Source organism: Patiria miniata, unplaced genomic scaffold (genome assembly GCF_015706575.1).
Source record: "Patiria miniata isolate m_02_andy unplaced genomic scaffold, ASM1570657v1 HiC_scaffold_17, whole genome shotgun sequence".
In the NCBI taxonomy this organism is placed as follows: Eukaryota; Metazoa; Echinodermata; class Asteroidea; order Valvatida; family Asterinidae; genus Patiria; species Patiria miniata.
In genome coordinates, this window is record NW_024037055.1 from 13,649,229 (window position 1) to 13,669,107 (window position 19,879).

General features: G+C 39.1%; 1 protein-coding gene across 1 annotated transcript in view; it reads right to left on the reverse strand.

Moving 5' to 3' along the window:
• The window catches only part of LOC119724047, a 154,855-nt gene that overhangs the window by 57,709 nt on the left and 77,267 nt on the right, over positions 1–19,879 (reverse strand). The window contains exons 65-81 of the mRNA XM_038194969.1: positions 18,889–19,109; positions 17,244–17,363; positions 16,216–16,428; positions 15,792–15,831; positions 14,256–14,441; positions 13,142–13,308; positions 11,225–11,350; positions 10,383–10,472; positions 9,571–9,710; positions 8,845–9,007; positions 7,907–7,977; positions 6,419–6,576; positions 4,805–5,006; positions 3,125–3,334; positions 2,379–2,679; positions 1,107–1,315; positions 118–413 (exon numbers count right to left, since the gene is read on the reverse strand). Coding sequence (XP_038050897.1) covers positions 118–413; positions 1,107–1,315; positions 2,379–2,679; positions 3,125–3,334; positions 4,805–5,006; positions 6,419–6,576; positions 7,907–7,977; positions 8,845–9,007; positions 9,571–9,710; positions 10,383–10,472; positions 11,225–11,350; positions 13,142–13,308; positions 14,256–14,441; positions 15,792–15,831; positions 16,216–16,428; positions 17,244–17,363; positions 18,889–19,109 — 2,913 coding nt within the window. The remainder of the gene's footprint in view (positions 1–117; positions 414–1,106; positions 1,316–2,378; positions 2,680–3,124; positions 3,335–4,804; positions 5,007–6,418; positions 6,577–7,906; positions 7,978–8,844; positions 9,008–9,570; positions 9,711–10,382; positions 10,473–11,224; positions 11,351–13,141; positions 13,309–14,255; positions 14,442–15,791; positions 15,832–16,215; positions 16,429–17,243; positions 17,364–18,888; positions 19,110–19,879) is intronic.

The following is a 19,879-nucleotide window of genomic DNA, read 5'->3' on the forward strand; positions in this document are numbered from 1 at the left end:
TTTACAGGCAGTACTAAATGCAGAAAATCAATTATATTCTTCTAGTGCCTTGAGTACCTATACTCCGATACAGATACAGATACAGATACATATACATATATGCTGTGGTTTGTATACCGATGGTTATCTAGCGGTGTGTCTTCAATGCATCGTCTCTCCCATTCTTCTGGTGTGAACTCCACACAGGCTTCGCGCACCACCTCATCCCTGGTCCCATTCACGATCAGCCCCGGCTCCGGTGTTGTGAAGTCCGCTATGATGCCAACGGATGAAATGATGTTCTCATACGCCACGTAGTTCAGGAGCTCTATGTTGAAGTAGTAGAGGTTGTTGTGGACGAGCTGGAGGGATTCGTGGTTGAACTCTATAGCGTGGCCCACACCCAGGCGCTCATAATGGGTGAAGAGTCCGGACTGAAACGCAAGGTCAAAATATAACACCGTTTCATTCAATCTGTGTAGGAAATGCTGTGTGGTTACTGTTGATTAGTAAATAATGGCACTCCCTTAAAACTGATGGCATAGGTGTACCAGATTGTGTAAAAAACACTTTCAGTATTGTTTACATTTTCACTGCAAGAGAGCACAGTTGCACATACAGCAAGGATGTAGTCCAGTCCATCACAAGCCCCTGCAAGTCCATAAAAAATCCTCTATTCAAATGAGCTTTGACAAAGGCATGCCTTAGTTATTGTTCATCCACTGTTTCTTGTGACTTTACTTGTAATTTACTTGTGACTGCATGGACTTAATTTGCCATGGACTTGTGACAGAATCAAGTATACCCTACTGTACAGCTTGGTTCATACGTGCTGCAAACGCAGAAGCTAATGAAAATTTATGACTCCACAGCAAGTGTTCATGTGGCAATTCACAAAAGTGTATGTTTTAACTCTGGCAAAGTTTGATGCAAATTGTCTAAAGTCGTTTGGCATTCATAAACCTGAGGTATAAACCTGCCTTAATTTGCATTACACTCGCAAGTTCATTTAAACTCTGAATATCGCGTTGTTAACAAGTTTTCTTTTTTTTTGCAAAGGAAGGGACTGGCCTCGAAGTCCACTTTCATTCTGTTGACTGAGATGAGTAAATTGTTTTACAGCTGACCTCATGAACTTCGACCCCATGGCCCTCAATCTCCTCCAGCAGTTCACAGGTGAAGAACCGATAGTCGTAGTTGATACTCAGACATTTGCTTTCTGGGAGGGCCAGGCAGTCCCGTGCACATAAGTCGGGGTTGGGACGGGTGAAGGTCGATGTTGGCTTGGAGATGAGGCGGCCTTTCTTGGCGCTGGTGAAGTATTTCAGATCACGGGCTATTTAAAAAAAAGAACAGCGAAGAAATACTGTAGTATTTAACACCAAGAACCCAGAAATTATTCTACAGGCTGTGTCAGTACTATTTCATGTGGTGAAGAACGAAATCTTGGTAACACATTAATATATTTTAATGTTATGCTAGTCCCTTTCTCCTGTTTAAATTTTAGCGCTAATGGTTCCTGAATGCTATAGTGTTATTGTATGTAAGTGTATTTATGGGCTTTCATTCTATTTTAATTTGTTTGAAACTTAGTTGCTATTGTGATATGCTTGTGAATTATTATTGTAACAATTTATTCCCCAGGTTTTTAAAGTTTTTAGTAATTTTTATTGAGTGTATAAGTGCCTTGAGTGTCACTTTGGCAGATTTGGCGCTAATAAGATAATTATTATCGTTTTTATTAATTAGTAATAGTTTTATACATCAAAGCTGACATATGTTATGATAAGGAAGATATTTATGGACAATAAATGACATTTGTACATTGCGTTCACGACCGATTTCCAATGTGCATCTGCCACTTGGTGGAAATGGTGCAAAGGCCCTTTTTTGGCTACCTTTTCATTTTCACTGTTGACGGAATACTGACTATATTTGCGAAGTCGCCATAACTACCTTCTATCATTGTATACACCATTAATAAATACCTTAGACAGTTTACGCATTCCTATTGGTCGAGAGCCCGTCAATTGGCCGGTCTTAAACGGATGATAAAGACATGGCTAGCTGGTTTTAAACACTTTTTCAGTGCCACATGAAATTTGGACTCTCATGAAATCCGGTGCCTTTTAACGTTTCATTGGTTGCACGTTCACATACCTCACGTATGCATGCGCAATACTTCACGTGAATCAGTATTTCATGGTCCAAAATTTACACTACACCAGCCCAGCTGCGTTTTGCGCGACATCGCGCAGTACGCGTAACGCTCACGCCAATGTCCTTATAAGGGAACGAGTTGTCAGAGGGGTGTTTCGTAAAACATGAAGTAAAATTGTTGTAAATGGTTGGCAACGTCTATCCGAGTTGAGGATTTTGTACCATCTCTCTATACTTACCCGATGTTCCAATTTCATCCCTCTCTGTGAGATCGATGATATTCCACGGCACAATCTGATCGCCCCAGATTTCTGGGCCGAAACCGACGCCTTCCTTCTGCATCAAGATGACGGAATCGTCGTACACCACGGCCGCGGCGCGGAGTATGTACGGGTGACTGGTGGAGGTGAAGTCTGGCGTGATGCGACCCGTCGGCAGGGTGACGTCAAAGGTCGGCAGGATGCAGGTAGCAGTGGCATAACCTCCCTCATTGTTCATGGCGTGAACGGTGAAGTAGAGAGGATGCCCCCCTAGCAGAATCTATTAACATTAATAATGATATGTGCATTAAGGAGAATATTAGAAAACTTGGTGAAAACTGGTTGGCAAACCCTGACTCCTAGATATCACCGTAACTTTATAAAAATGCCTTCTTTCTGAGATCTTGACTTTTGTTCAGGTAACAACATTAGTTCGATTAAACTAAATCACAAGCATTGTGGAATATGTATACAAACCAAAAAATGGGCATGCAGGGCCAATGGCCAAATCTACAATGGATTTTATATGGTGTGACAACCAATACAAGACAACTTTCAGTTCAAATCACTGCCTCAAAGTCAGGGTTGCTTTTTGGTTTAAATGAAGTCAATCTAAACCGCAAAAAATATTTCAGGCTTGATAATAGTCTGATAGCAGGGAGTGAGCAAAAGCTCACTTTTGCGGTGACAGAATTACTATCAAGCAATAAAGGCATACTGCTTACTTGTGAAATGATGGCTGAGGGTCCACCAAACTCTGTCTTAGTGAGCACATCGCTGCCTCCTGGTGCTGTGCCGACCTGGTAGAAGAACGTGACTATGCTCTTGTCATCAGCTGCGACCATCTCTAGCTGGAAGGCTGGCTCTGTGTAGTCTAGCCCAGGAACCTGCTCAATGCCGCAGTTGTTCCCTCCTGCACTTCTGGCTTCAACGTCCTTTTGATAAAAAAAAGTATTAAAAGATTATTTACCATAAGTAAGCATAAAATGATTAGCCTAAAATCATTACACAATTGATCTTTACCCGATCTATCTGCTCACTGTTTCCAACAGTTGCATATTCAAACCAATATATTTGCTTGCCGTGAAAGGTAGAATATACCATTTGCAGCTATCCAAAAAGTAACCGACAAAATTATTGTTGAAAAGCTTACTTGTTTTGAAGAGAGTAATATGGCACCGAACTCTCTGTGAAATTATTCTTTCTGGCAAAATGTCATTTTGAAGAAAACCAAAAAAGGAGGCCATTTCCAAATATACATCTAATGACACGTATTTGGAAATTTCTGTTTTTAACTCGGGGAAGCAAAACGGGTGCGTGCAGGCGTGCAGGCGTGCAGGCAACACACACGTGCACAGTTGCTAGTATTCGTTGGTTCAGTGCGTGAGATCATGTAGCTGCAATCGACTGAATAAGAACGTGTCCCGGATCTTGATTTTTGGCGCAATTCAAAGCTTGACTGAGGAACTTTTGAATTGAAATTGAGATCCTAGAATATTGTTTTCTCATAATACACAGCATTCACTGAGCTAAAACTTCATCGGGGTAGTTGTCGAGCATTCTTCTTTAGATTTTGAGAGCTTTTGTTGCTTCAAACGAAAAATACGCACAAATGACAAATGATATACTATACCTTTAAAAGTTAAAGTCCAGGGCTACAAAGGCGGATGGTAGAAGAGGCCACGATGTAAGAAACAATGTAACAATTAAAACATATCCAAATCAGTACATCATCTTTGCTGTAAGGCCCCACTCAGCAAGGGCAGCTAACAAGGACTTTGCATATTGCATTGAACTTTTCAATGGTGTTGGGACATTCACTCGAGTAACCAAAATACCATGCAAGTGTGCTGCCATTTTGTAAGCCTGTGCACATAAAGGTTGGTTGTCCTCTGAAGGCAGATTAATATTTGGTGCCGTAACAGATAACCTAATGAGATTAATTTGTCATGTCCTAGCATCATACCCACTGTGAATTTTTGCACCAGTAAAACTATGGCAAATTATGCTGGAAGTCAAATTCACTTTCCATTTGGATTTTGATACAGTCTGAAAGGGCCTTATCATTGGCAATTCTAGGCCCTTTTTTGTCCTGAAAAAGTGCAAAATGTAGTTCCTTGCATTTTTGAACTTACATTTTTGAACTTACACATAAGCATACAGGCTTGCCTTAAGCACTTGTTATATTGCACTTCACGGTATATTTAGTCCTTAATGAATCCATTAAAACCAGAGTACTGGGGCGGTTTGGAGCGGTATAATGAGTCACAGGCGGGGCTCTTTGGGGCTGGACAGGGACCGATGGGTTAATAAGATTACCTCAAAATTGTGAAACTTTTAAGCATTTCAGTTGTATCAGAAGATTACCAAATTTAAATATTATAAAACTTTAGTCACACTGTTACCTGAGAGGAATATTCTGAGATCTCTGGTGGTGATCGGTCATGATTCTTGGTCTGTTTGTGGAATATGGTTTCGCCAATTGATGGGGTTTGGTAGCGCCACAAGTCCCGCTCATAAAAGGTGAAGTGTCCAATAAAGAAGTTAAATGTCACTATGCCTTTGAGGACAAGGGTGAGTGGGACCATTTCTATTTCCAATTTTAATCTACAAAAGAGAAAGAAAATAAAGAAATAAATAGATTTCAATAAAGAATAATAGTATGAAGGCGCATCAGTTTTCAATATAAGGGGAAAATGGTGTGGGAGAGTAGTTTTTAAAGGAAAAAAATGTTTCATAGAACTACAAGAGACAGTATACATTTAATGTAAAAACAACACTGGCCACAACTTATGGTCATGGTCAATGACCCCTACATGGGAGGTCCCCCTCATCCTGTTTCCAACTTCTCTCCTTCATGAGTCACGGAAACACATGGACAATTCATCGGGGCCATTTCCATGAAATACGTTTGTATTGTTGTTATGTGTCTGAAACGGGTTTATATTGTGAAGGCAAGTGAGGTCACCTTCATTCCGATTCAAGCTCTTTATTTCATTGAATTTGGTAATAGTTTTGCCTTTTCTTTTTACTAACTTTGTATCCCGTGTTATGAGTATTCTCTTCTTTCTTTCTTTTTTTAGATGTAGTTACAATATAGACTCAAGTGTAAGTGGTTTGGCTTCGTAAAATTTTCTTAATTCGATTTGGTCCGGCCTGGTTGCTTTAGAATAAATGGTTTTCCATTAATGGACCCCAAACAGCTTGACTGTTTGTCTCCTTATTTTATGTGGTTCATTATCAGCAACCAGGGAAAGATTTCATGAAACTCTTTTTGTCTATCGACTCATCTTAGGACTTAAGAAAACTCCCCCTTCTAAGATAGATCTTTGCTAAGACGCGTCTTAAGACGGATTTCAATAAACCCATCTTAGGCAAGACATCACGTACAGCTACCCATTTGGTGACTGTTTGGTGTTTCATGTTTTAACTGCTTGACGAAACAGTCGTTGAAAAAGAAAGTCCGATAAATTTCACACGCAAGGTAATTCTACATAATACACAAGATGTAGTAGAGTCATTATTGCTTAGTTTATTGAGATCAAGGGTTTATCTGAATAAAATTAAAATATAGTAAGCACAAGCGGTTTTCTGACATCAGGTAACATTTTATTGGAGATATCAATCAAAAAAGTAAAGTTAATCTAACAACTAGTGTAGGGCAGTGGTGGGGACGGGGGGGGGGGGGGACTTGACCTCCTGTGACACTCGAGGACACTTACTCTCTCCTTTTCCCTTTTTATTATTATTTTAGAGGAAAAGAAGATGAGTAGTATCAATCTAAAAACAACCGCCTTCCCTCCATTGGTTTGGAAAAAAGAAAAAAGAACAAACAAAACAAACAAAAAACAAAAAACAAAAAACAAAAAACAAAAATCAAAAAACAAAAAACAAAAAAAAAAAAAACAAAAAACAAAAAAAACCAAAAAAACCCCCAAAAAACAACAACAACGAAAAAAAAACAAAACAAAAAACAAAAAACAACACACCCACAGACTTTACACTTCAAAATGCCTTACCCAACAACCAATGGGAACTTCGAGAAGAATATCTCCGCTGTTATGGGGAAGGAAGTTTTGAGCAACTGTACCTCGAGTTCCATTCCTCCACAAATTATCAAAAGACATATTGAAACTCCGGCTTTTGCATATGCCCCAACTGTTGGTACCACCGCACCCTGTGAAGTGAAGCATGAGACTTTCTATTATCTTCAGTAATACTACTACTACTATTAATAGTACTTATTTAACCCTTACTCTCTACTGTCATTAATTCAGTAGTGGACCAAGTCCGCCCAATTCCATCACTGACCCTGCTTTACATAATGCTTCAGGTCCAAATCGTGAGTTGGAACCCGTTCAAGTGTAAAAGCAGTATTTGAAACAAGGTGGTTCTCCAACCAAGCATCACGCAGAAATCCACCACGAGACCAACACTTCTATAGGTGGATTTTGATGGACTTTGGTACAGATGGCTTGTCTGCCAAATCCCCCCGCCCCCCCCCCCCCCCCCGAAGCGGAGATGGATTTCTATGGAGTCGAGAAAATTAGGATTAAGGCACAAGTTACAGGACAGCCAATGTGACAGCCAACGACGGAAGCATTATTTGCATTGCATAACTGAAGAAGTCAACATCCACTTTACCACTAGCGACAGAAACTCACATCTGTTTCATTTGTTTTTTGTTTACAATGCTTTTAAGTCAATTTTTGTTTCTGTACATAATGTTTTTTTTATTTTTGATTGTGAACAATGAAGAGCAGATTAGCTACGATAGTTATACAAGGAGTATGAGGTTGAAAGGTAACCTCTGCACTGTGTTTTCTGCTCTGAACCATGATGACTTTCAAGGTGGCTCTAAGTTTTGCAAAACAGAACAGGTTTATACACACTTCAAATGACAAGGGATCTGAAAATCAGTGTGGGATTTTTATCAGTCACAAAAGATGATGGTGGTAAGCAGCACATGATTAAATGTAGTTTGTTGACAAGTCATGAGTTAAAACCTGTTCCAGTGTAAAAGCAGTATTTTAAGGGAAGGTGGTTCTCCAACCACGCGTCTCGCCTGCTTTCACGATTATCTTTAAAGAGTTACTAAATTTAAAATGGGACCAATTTTACATTTTTAGCATATTGAACAACTTGACCACAGCTGACCTTTGACCTCGGTATGCAAACTTTGAAGGTTTCCATGTTGCATCTATGACCCAAGTTTGGTTCCAATTGGACTTCAACTTTTCAAATGAGACCAATTTTACATTTTCAGAATATTTCACAACTTGACCTCAGATGACCATTGACATGATAACCATTATGAAGGTTCCCAAGTTGCATCTGTGATTGAAGTCTGGGTCCGATAGGACCTCAACCTTTGGAATGAGACCAATTTTACGAAACTTTTACCAAATATCACATAAACACATACTACATACTACACAGACATAGTGATTGCATAGTCTCTAATTTGCCGGACAAAGTTCAGGCGAGACAAAAAGTGTGTATTTTACCGTGGCATGCATTGAAACAAAGTAGACAGACAGTGGTATCTTTATTTCACAGAAACCACCAGCTTCAACATCTGAAACAAAAATAAACAATATTGTTTTCTCTCAAAATAATGCACTTTACAGTGTTTCATTGAGACTCAAATCACTGCCAATGCTCATTGGAAAGGTTTTTCAAGCAAACGTATAAAGTTATCCAATGACATAACTACAGGGGGAGGGGTCATGGGGGGTCCCCAAGTGCCCCCTAGAAGTTTAAACCCTAATCTAATATGCCATTGCAGTTAGTGTGCTGGATATATCATCAGTTTGTGTGGTCTTGTGATGTCATACGCAACTCACTATCTGCTACGGATATATCGTGCGCTGCCCGTCAGTGTGAAACGTACAGTAAATTGGCAATATTCATCCTCTTTTCTGATAATTGAATTGGGGAGATTTTATTAAAATAGGATTTTTTTTTTTAAAATTGGTGCCATTTTAAAAAATTTTTCAAAGCAGGATTAGTCGTAGATACAAAGCTTTCACCGGAGGCAGTAAACTTTTTTTTTATTGAATACAGTTCCGATGACTAGGCATATGCGTATGCTACACAATGTGAAACAACGGAGTGGTCGATAACGTACCAGTATACATAGCTAAATGTATGTGTACTGTATCCGTTTGGATGCGAAACCTCTCTTAAATTCCCATCTTGGCCACCATTTCTATGATTTGAGTCATAGGCAAGGGCACTTTGATCACATTAACATCAATTACATTGAGCAGCGCAGCGTGCACTAAATTGTCCAAACCAACAGTTGTTATACAGTAAAGGAAGAATGACCTCTTCTTCATTACAATGAGCCTGAGCATGAGTCCGTATGATGACATATGAGACAGATGATTGCATATATAAATAGGGCTGAGAAAAGAAAATAGTCAATGTGGATGGTACTCACGGAACATTAAGAATATAACGTAAGCAAGCATGGTACTGTATGACTTCTTGAAAAACACGAGTTTTCTTTTCGGGAAGGTAATCTGGCCGCTCAGTTCAATATCAAACTGCTGGAAGGCATCCTCTGCAATGCCTTCAGTGACTACGTCAATCTGTTCTTCTGTCTGATAGTGAGAAAAATATAAGAACTAAATCAGCAATCTCAACTGATAGGGTTGCCTTGAGTTGAGTATCCATGGGGCGTGCATAGGAGTTTTGTTACCACATCAGTGATTTTGTTCCGTTGCCAAAATTTGTTTTTATAGTTCTTTCTAGGGGTGGCAATTCTAGGGGTGACAAACAAAAACACCAATTCTTGTTCAGTAGTTGTGGGGACACACACTTGTCGCTTCCAGGTATTAGTGGGGACTGAAAACGCTATGGGGACAGCACAAAGTCCCCATAACTCGGTCCTCATTTGTCTAACAATAAAAAACTTCCCAATAACGCAGCGAAGGCCTACCTACAGGTTTTTTTCACCCATTGCGTATGTTCACCTAGAATGTTCTAAGGAGCTTAATATATAGCACTGGCAACCAAAATGTATCTTACTCTGCTATCTTACTATAGTCTGGTAACTGCATGTATAAAAAGGTATAATAACTTTGACCTGGAGTCATTGCTACAGGTAAAATCCCACCTCATTTCTAAACTACAAACAAACTATTGTGAATAAAATGCAACTCACAAAGGTTCTGTAAAGAGAGCGTAGATCCTTCATTAGTTGAACGACAACGAATGGGTCGATGTTCTGAAGATCCAGCATTGCTTCTAACTCCCCAATGGTCATGTTGGCAATGCGCTTTTCGAGAGCACCAAGACCCTTCGCTGTTAGACATCAAACAATCAAAGGCACATTGTTTTAAGGCCAAAAATAACATTTAAAAAAACAACAACAACATAAAATTGTCAAATTGATTTCAATCAGCTAATTGTAGTAAGTGAATAATAGTATTAAGCATCCGGTGAAATCATAGGAATTTTGAATATCTTTGAATATACCACATCCAATAATAGGTGTGAGCCAGCTATTGAAGTTATGCGTATGCTCTGTTAGATACATGTTGGGTTTTTTCACATTCGGTACCCAGGTAATTGCTTTGTGACCTATGGATTATATGCACGACAGATCCATATTGTGCAATGTAAACTAGACAGTCACAGTAGGGCTTACTTTTACATGAAGTAACCAAGAATTCTTTAACAAATGACATCATGGTCACTGTCCTGTGTATGGTTGTCATAACCATGCCAACACGGCAATGGGTTTTGGCTTTGCAGTTGTTGCGATCCATCACAGCTTTAAAGGCTTGCCTACTACATAATGCATGCCGTGCTATTTGAATTTTTTATTACAATGGTGACGCTCACTTTCCGGCACCCAGATATAAGCCAGGCACCTGGGTCAGCGAGAGACCTATATATGAAACACAAATCCTCACTGGTTCTAATACTGCCTCAAACCTACTTCATTCAAAATTCATTCCATAAACAGCTTACGTGTTAATCCTCCACCGATGATGATGTTTCCTTGCCATGTACCACTGACAGTGTTTGGTGCCAGGCTAAGGTCAAATAAACTAGCTCCTCCTGCAACAAATCAAGGTGCCTTAGACGGTTTGGAAAAAAACACCCAATCACCGTCTTGAGTCTAGTTATGTAGGAGCACGTCTACCAGTCCTTCTATAAATGAACTGTTTTTTTTATGCTTGTGATAGCCCGTTCCTGCCATCTGAATTGCAATTGTTTGTTTCAAACTCACCATTTATAATGACACATGAAGGGTTGTTTAACCTCTGCATTAATAAGGGAATAAATGTGTGCTTGTTGGCCGGTCTTAAACAAGTACGTTTAAAACCGGATCAGGGGAATGGACGCTGATAATGGCCCGAGTCGAAGGCGAGGGACATTTTCGGTGAACATGCCACACAGCTGGTCTTAAATAAACTACCGGCCAAGCACATTTTTATTCCCATTCATAATAACCTTTGAGTAAAAAAGTCAAAACAAGTGAAAAATATAAAGTTTCCAACCTTTTACTTCTTCTTGTAACACCCCTCTAGCATGAAAGGTTCTTGACCAATAGAAATGGATAAACTGTCCCAGGTATGCATGAATTGGCCTTATTGATAGACAAAATCTACAAAGGTTAAAAAAGCAAGACAAGTCCACTTGATACGCCACCTGCATATTTTTTATACTGTTTTGGAACTGATGTCTTACAAAAATACTTTGGCTGCCATCGGTGCACAGCAACAAATTAATGCCGCGTTAATCCTATGCATGGCGTAACTGAGTCATGTTCATCAATCACTAAGCAGGTCGTCATCTTCCAGCATTACCTGAAATCCCTGTTGGAGCGAGTGGAGCGCCCCTTCTCTTTCTCCTTGTTACTGGAGTTTGATCTTCATTATCGAAGACAAGAAGACCCATGGAGCGACGGCTTGCTGTGCCTGATTCAGGAATCCCTACAAGAGCAAGCACACAACTCCATTCAATTTCGCCTGGAACATGTTTGTGGTTTCAAATCCAAGGTGTCAACATTCATTCGTTAGTATGGGTTTATAATCAGTTTTGCATCGTTGTCATAATTTGCGAGTCCTTTTTCAATATATCTTTACAGGTTCGGACTACACCATCAAATCGACGCAGACATAAGGGATGGGGATGGGGCCTCCCACTCCTTAAAATATTCCACTTTGTTTGCCCACTTTTGGATTCCTATCACAGACATGTAAGTTCCATGCCCTCCCCATAGGCGAAGCCAGCAGAGGGGTAAGGGGGCATTTACCCACCCACTATTTTGTAAACACTGCCTCTAACCATTAAAATGCCCTTTTTTGACTAGCGCTTACCCCCCAATATTTTGTAAAGAGTGTTTTTTTTTTCAAGTGTCTTTTTTTTCTGAACAAGTGCCGTTTTAAAAAGAATGTGTACCCTTTTTGTGCATAGGCACGGAAAAAAAAACATTTCAGCACGGAGGTACAAATGCCATTTTCAAGAAATGTTTACCCTCCTAATAAAAATGATATTGCTACTCTATTGCTCCCCATCTTGTACTCAGTTTCACAAGTGCTCTTCTGCCATATATGGCTTGAATGGCAAAGTTGTGTCAATTCACAAGCCCCCGTAAGTCACAACAAGTCACTCACAATTAAGTCCTCCAGTCTTAATTCATAGAGCAATTTATCACTTTCAAAAAACGGTGACAATATTCCTTACTCATATTTGTATGCCATTGTTACTGTTGACCTTATTTGTGATTTGGCTCGTGACAGACTTCGTGATTCTCTTGTGATTAGACTTGAGAATGACTTGTGACTTGACTTGTGACATGACTTGTAATTGACTAGTGACCTGACTTGTGACTTACTAGTGATCTGACTTGTGACTAATTATTAATTAGATTTGTGACTGAATAGTGATTAGACTTGTGACTGCAAAGTGATTTGACTTGTGACTGAATAGTGATTTGCCTTGTGACTGATTAATAATCTGAATTGTGACTAGTTAGTGATTATACTTACGACTTAATAGTGATCTGGCTCGTGACCTTTTGGTGATTTGACTTATGACTGACTATTTAATTTACTTGTGACTGCCTAGTGATTTGACTTGTGACTGATTACTGATTTGACTTGTGAATAAATAGTGATTCGATTGACAAGTGATTTGACTTGTGACTGACTAGTGGTTTGACCTGTGACTGACTAGTGATTTGACTTGTGACTGAATATTGATTTGAATTACTAGTGATTTGACTTGTGACTGACTAGTGATTTTAGTTTTGAATAACTTGTGATTGAAAAAAAGACTAACTTTTGACCACTTTCTCCGGCTGCAGCTTTGTCATGACGTTATCCTCAGATGAGTACAAGGTGGTTATTTTTCTTGTGACTGACAAGTGATTTGACTTGTGACTAACAATTGATTTAACTTGTGAATTACTAGTGATTTTACTTGTGACTGACTCGTAATCTGACTTGAGACTACCTACTGATTAAACTTATGACTTACTAGTGATTTGACTTGTGACTGACTATTGATTTGAATATTTGTCATTTGACTTTTGACTAACTATTGATTTTACTTTAACTGACTAGTGATTTGACCTGTGACAGACTACTCATTTGTCTTGTGACTGACTAGTGATTTGACTTACTAGTGATTTTACTTGTTTACTGACTAATGATTTGATTTGTGACTGACTAGTAATTTGAGTTGTGAATGACTTGTGATTGAAAAAAAGACTGACTCACTGGGCTTGACCACTTTCTCCGGCTGCAACTTTGTCATGACGTTATCCTCAGCTGAATACGATGTTGAGTTTCCAATAAGAATATTCTTAAAGTAGGCCCTGGCCTTGTCTATAGGATTATCTGTCACGTCATCCATGCTGTCCATTCCCTCCGCAGACTCACTTGTACTATGGGGGTGGAATCATAGACAAAATGGCAATAAGAATGGTATCGGAATGCACTATGAAACAATTTCATGTAAGGCAAATGTGCTTTGGATATGCTACTGAAATTAACCTTCGGAGCAGCTTAGCAAAAAAAAAAAATCACACGGAGTGGTCACGTGGAGAATTGTATCACCACATGTGTTTCTGGGTCAATAACCCCGCATGCCTGTACATGCACAAGATATAGGTCAATCACATCGTCAGGGATTGTTTACAACCTGTCTTAGCTCTGGGCGGTATGAGGGGTTGACACAAAGAGATCGGCGGCACGAAGGGGTTGGCCGCCATTTTCTCTAATTACTGCTCAAAGGCATGAGCTGCCATCTTGGCTTCTGTCTTTCAACACTCCTTACTCCGGAGTGGCTAGGGTCTGGCCAATCGGAGTCTACAGGCTTGTGGTGTATAGTAGGGGTGAGGATTACATGGAAGCTTGGCCTAATTTGCCAATTGAAAAAAATTGCCCATATTTGGAAAATGAGGATTATAAAACTACCCTCGGGCTGCTCGAAAACTGTAGTGATCATATGCCACAGGGAGCATACCAAAGTCAAGAAACTGACATTACTACAATGTGATATACACAATGCTGCCACAATCAATACCTTATATGTTATTGCAACACTATACATATAGAGTGGTGGGATGGGAGAAAAATGAAAAACTCCACAAAATAATCAGCACAGAGTTTGAGGGTCGCTGTGGGCCCCAGAGCAACATAAGGTCTATGGTATATGTTTGTATTTGCCTAAAGGCACGCCTTATAATACCATTTTATTATATAAACTTTCATATGTAAACCTAACGATACATCTTCGTAATTACGCCTCAGCTTCAAAGAGTAAGGTTTGTGGGAGGCATTTGATGGTTGTGAAAATCATATGGTAACCATTCAAAAATGGTCCACTCACAGGTCGTCCACGCTTCTTCTCTTCCTCCTTGTGCTGCTGCCTCCACCTTGCTGATCAGCACAATGTGATCCTGAGAACATTGCATCTCTGAGGATGACAATGGGTTCATCACACACACCATGCCAGCACAAGCTGATGTCTAGATCCACGTCATAGATAGTATTGTGGGGACGCTCCACGTCATACCTGCAAGGAATAAGAGTCTGTTATGGGGAAAAAATATGATCCAGGACCAGTGGTCAACAAGTATACAAATACTACAGCTATGTTCGATGAACACAACAAAGGGCTTTTTTGGCAGTATGATTTTTTAAATGAATGTATGGCTTGTTTTGCATGAGCACTGTAATGAGGGATTTAATCAATAAAATGCCCCGATGTACTTGCCGTTTGGGGGAATCGTTGTAGTTCTGAAGATAAATGGCTCGTCGTGACCTGATTTTAATTTTTACTTTTTTTAAGCGTTGTTCTCTGTGTAATATATTTCAAAATAAGCATCTATGTAACTGTTTTGTACAACTGTAATTACACACACATATCTTTCACGTCAAGGAAATTATTTCATAATTCTATAAAACGTTGATTTGTTTGTTCCTACAACGTGAAACGACACATCGTTAATAAATGACGTCATTGTGGCGAATTCATACACATTCCTTGATATCTTCGTATAGAGGCATATAGAGTTTCAACCCAATATCTCTACACATAGGTCTTATTAATTCAATTGAATTACGTAAAAAACACAAATTGTGACACTCTGATCTGTAATCCATATATGTATAATTGAAATCAGTAAACTGAGCATAATAATTATCATGTGAGAAATTCAGATACTATTAGAGTTTGTAGGAACAGACACACGGTGTTGGGTTATGATCGATATGATGGAAAGACAAACGTTCATAGGCACATGTATGTTTTCTTTTTAAGCCATTGCAGTATTATGACCCATACACCACCTTTAATACCGTTCGACAAATTTGCAAGAATAGGATCCCGTCAATTGAAAAAAAGCACACTTGACATTTTATAATGAAGATAATTCATTCATTTCCCAAAAGAAAGCAAAATCAAGTCTCTGTCCGTCGTCAGGAGAGCAAACTGTCGAAAACGTTTAGTTCGCCCCGGTTCGTCTCAGAGTAACTCACAAAAGAGATTTGTCAATGGTTCAATCGTTAATCTTTATGCAACCTTCAACATTCAAACCTTCAAATCTTATAGCAGTATTACTTTGGGATGTATCCTGCGTCCAATGTTAAAATTGAACCACTTAATCATTTGATATATCAAACAGTCTGTTTTCGAAGAACAGAGCACACTGTTCAAAACATGAATTCATGCATTTCCTCTCAGAATACCACGCAGTTACATTAGTACGCGCAGCTACTGCAAATCCTCGACCAACTGATCTAATATATCGGTTTTGCTCGCTGAAGCACCATTTCAAACAGACCACTTTTGGCTAACCATAGGCAAAGGGTTAACTCGGGATATGGATAAAGGATACAGACTGCTTGACATGATTGACCTTACCTGATTTTCAAATCTCCTAGCTTTTTCTCAAAGGAATGAGCTGTGGCAAATAAAAAAAGGATTTTATAAATATTAACAAATGAAAACAGTATGTTGTTCTTAACATTAAACATTTCTGAATTGGTCTGTAATCCTTGATATATATTTTCTTGCAAATGTGTTTTGGAAATGTGAACATGCACAAAATACTCACTCATACCATTGAATTTGTCTGAGTGAACTCTCTTTGTTTGGTTGTCTAACTGAATGTTTTAATCAAAATTGTATTCGTTTTGGAGATTAAATACGAGTAAAATTACCATGGCTTGAAATTTGTCCAATGAAATTCATACACTTAGCTAACATTAGTTTCATTCTTGAAAAGACTGAAGTTGATAACACAGTTTTGATGACACGGTCAATTCTAAATTCCAGCGCTTCTTACACTGCAATAATTGTATGCTGAGCATCTCCATGTGACTCCATTTCTCAAAGCCAAATGAGAAGGTGCGAGTGCAGGGGTCCAGCGTCATCCAGACTGAGAATGACCTCTGAACTACGCCCAGGTCAAGGTTCAAGCAGCAACCCACCCCGAGACAGGACTGGTCCAGGGAGCAGTACTGGGCGATGGAGGATGGAAGAGAGAGGGAACTGCAGCCTGACGGGAAAAAAATCGTAACTCTTAGCTTTACAAATTTTACTGATATTAACATGAGGCATACCTAACCCAACCCTATATTCCCTTCGTCTAAGACCTGGTCTCAAACAGAGTAGTAGCTGAGTCAAGAATAAGCCATGCACAAGTCTAATCACACACCATTGAGTAACAAGCAACAGGAGATGAACATAATTGCCAAGGTAACATCTTTACATTGGCGTAGTGCCTTTGGAAAATAACTAACATCACGTTTCGTGATTGACATGTGATTCACTCATAATCATGACTTCCCTAAAACATCAGTTGCACTTGAAACTGCAGGACACTTCGTCTTCACCATGCCTTCACAATAGCATTTTAACGCATGAACTACAGGTACTACTACTCGATCCCACGACGGTCTGCTTTCTAGTGCAGACGTCTTACCACTCGAGCTGCCGGGATCGGTTGGCTGGTTTGAATCGGACGTAGCAGCGGGTACCGCAATTAAACTATTCATGAAACTAACACTGTATATTCAGTGTGTTACCCCCTGAGTGAAAAAAAGGAGAAAAATCACTCAGGTCTTTTTTTCTTTCTAGCTTTCACTCGGGAACGGGCCGGTATACATACTGAGGATACAATGTTAATACGTCGATAAAGGGCAAAACCTTATAATAAATTTGCATTATCCCGAAGCAGATTCCATTTTATAAATAACTGCAGATGCTGCGGGCAGCCATCCCGATTATAGGGTTTAGAGAACAAACTAGCTAAAGAAAGGAGTAGCTTTAAATAAATTAAATTGATTGTTTAATGAAAGTATTCTCCCATGCCTGTGTTTGATGGTGTGATCTGCTCTGGTGGACCGCTGCAGGGTTGAGGCAGCAGAACATCAGTGCTGACACCGAGACGGTTCACCACCAGGCCACTAGCATCGTCACCACTGTCACCAACTGAGGAGCAAGCACAAGGCGACAGACAACTCAGACAAAAAACCCTTTTGTTTGAATGTAGAGTGCTGGAACAAGCATTCAGCTAAAACTGGTGTACATTATCTGTTATTTGTTTTGATTAATTTAAATATTTAATGAAATCAAGCTTTTCTCATTACAGTGTTTTCCAGAAAAAGTGGGCCCGGATAACTCAGCGGCCATATCGATCTAAAAAATTTTGTGAGACTTAATTGTGGTTTTTTTTTTAATGCTGTTGATGTTGTAATCGCCTGTGGAAAACAGTAACTGAATTAATTGAAGACTTTTTAAGCCATGACTAGGAACGTAAGAGCTCCATAAAATCGAAATTTGCATTTGTTACGGCCTTAGCTTGTTTTTGTGCTGGTAAATTAGTGCAGAGAGGGAGACCACGAACCTGTCACGCACAAAAACATTTCACATGCAAACAAGAAAAGTCTATGTCTATATTTCATAACACATTTATATTGTAATGTTCATAAATAAAATCTTATGCTGACAAAAATTAGATATTGCCCCTTGAACATATTTCATTAATAATCATTAATTTTTTTTTGCAATTCCGCACAACGAAAGTTCCAAAAAAGCACAGGATCTGTACAATGAAATGTAATGTCGATGTTGACGTGACAATGTGTCAATTGTTATTTTAAGAGCCCTTACGTTTCTAGTCATATCTTGAAAAGTGTTAAATCAACTCAGTTTATTTCTTCACAGACAATAAACAACATCAACAGCATTGAACAACAAAAATACCCTGCAGCTCTTTACTTGTAGCTTGTTTGGCTTGGTGCTTATTCGACATGGAAGCCAACATTATCGAAAAACAAATACAAAATTTAGTTTGACGTGAACATATATATATTTTTTTAGATATGGCCGTAAATTTATCTGAGCCCCCTTTTTGGGGACAAACTGTATAATAAGTAAATTCATTGGGTTGATCATATCTTTTGTATTTAAAGATGCAGTGCATTATTTCCAGCTATCCGAAAAGTAACTGACGTTATTATTGTTGAAAAATATACTTGATTAAAAGATAGTAACGGGACTAAACTCAATGTTAAATTTATTCTTTCTGGCATGCTGTCATTTTGAAGAAATCAACGATAGAAGGCCATTCCAACGACGTGTCTAAAGACGCATCGTCCATCCCTGGTGGTTCTCATGGTTAACTTTCAAACTGCTCCGTTTTTAATATTTTAATAGCTTCTTTGCACAACCACCTTGATTTTTTTGTAGAATGTGAGTATCGATACTTTTTTTTATTTAGTAGGCCCTTTACAAATCATGTCCCCGGTATTTATGCCCTGTTGGTTATGCTCTAAGTGCTCTAAGTGCTTACTGATTTAATTTGTTTTCTTCAAATAACCGCTTATAATTAATTACTTTAAGTAGCAAGAAACAACTTTTTTTAAAGACCTGCTCAAAGTGTCTGCCTTTTTGGAACTGCTAAATGTTGTGTTTCAAATCCTGTTTGAGTCTTGGTTATATACACACAACTTACCCGAGTCTTGAACCCACTCCAAAGAACCGTTGGAATGACAGAATGGTATCGGTGCTGTGAAGTCCTGAAGGATGACAATGTCAGGAGCGCAGACTCCAGCGATGCAGAGTTGCAGGGAGAGGGAGAGGAGGAAGTTACGGTTGTCTGTGGTCTTGTCGACGGTGAAGGTGAGTAAGACCACATCACTCAGTCTTTCCCTTGTCACTTTGCCCCACTTGTAACTGCAATAAAGACCAATTCACAATAACTGTAACTTTCTACGAGTTAATTTAGTACTTCAACGGTGCCATGTTGGCCTTTCATCATTACGCGCTTGTCATATCACTTACATTATAATAGGCAGTCATCATCAAACTCATTTTGTTTTCACTTATCTTTAATTGAGGACTTCTCTCTCGTCAAAAGTCAAAAATAACATAGCACGACCCTCAACTTTTGATTTAAAGCAATATTCATAAATACCTAAGACAGTTTACCCATTCCTATTGGTTGAGAGCCCGGCACGTGGCCAGTTTTATGAAATGTGGACTCCTGTGTAATCTTCTGTCTTTTACCGTTTTATTGGTTGAACGTTCACAATCATCTTGTAGGCATGTGCAACACTACCAGAGAGTCAGTATTTCTTAGTCCTAAAATCACAATGCACTGTTACAATTGCGTTCTCCACCACATCGCGCAGTACACGCACGCCAATCTCCACATAAGGAGTTGTTTTTTGACTTCCTCGCGAGAGGGATATACCATAATATAGCTAGAGTCATAATATAGCTAAAGCATGAAGTAAAATTGTTGAAACAAATCATTGGAAATTAAAAAATTGTGACATGTTTTGAATTTTGGACCGTAAAGTTTTGATTTTTTTTTTACCGAAAAGATATTGATGAATGGTAATAAACATGTGCTGAGCCGGTTTCAATCACTAAATTTAAGGCCAGTTGGAGTCTGGATACTGATAATTACCCTCACCTTCAGTTCGGGTTATTATTAGCAT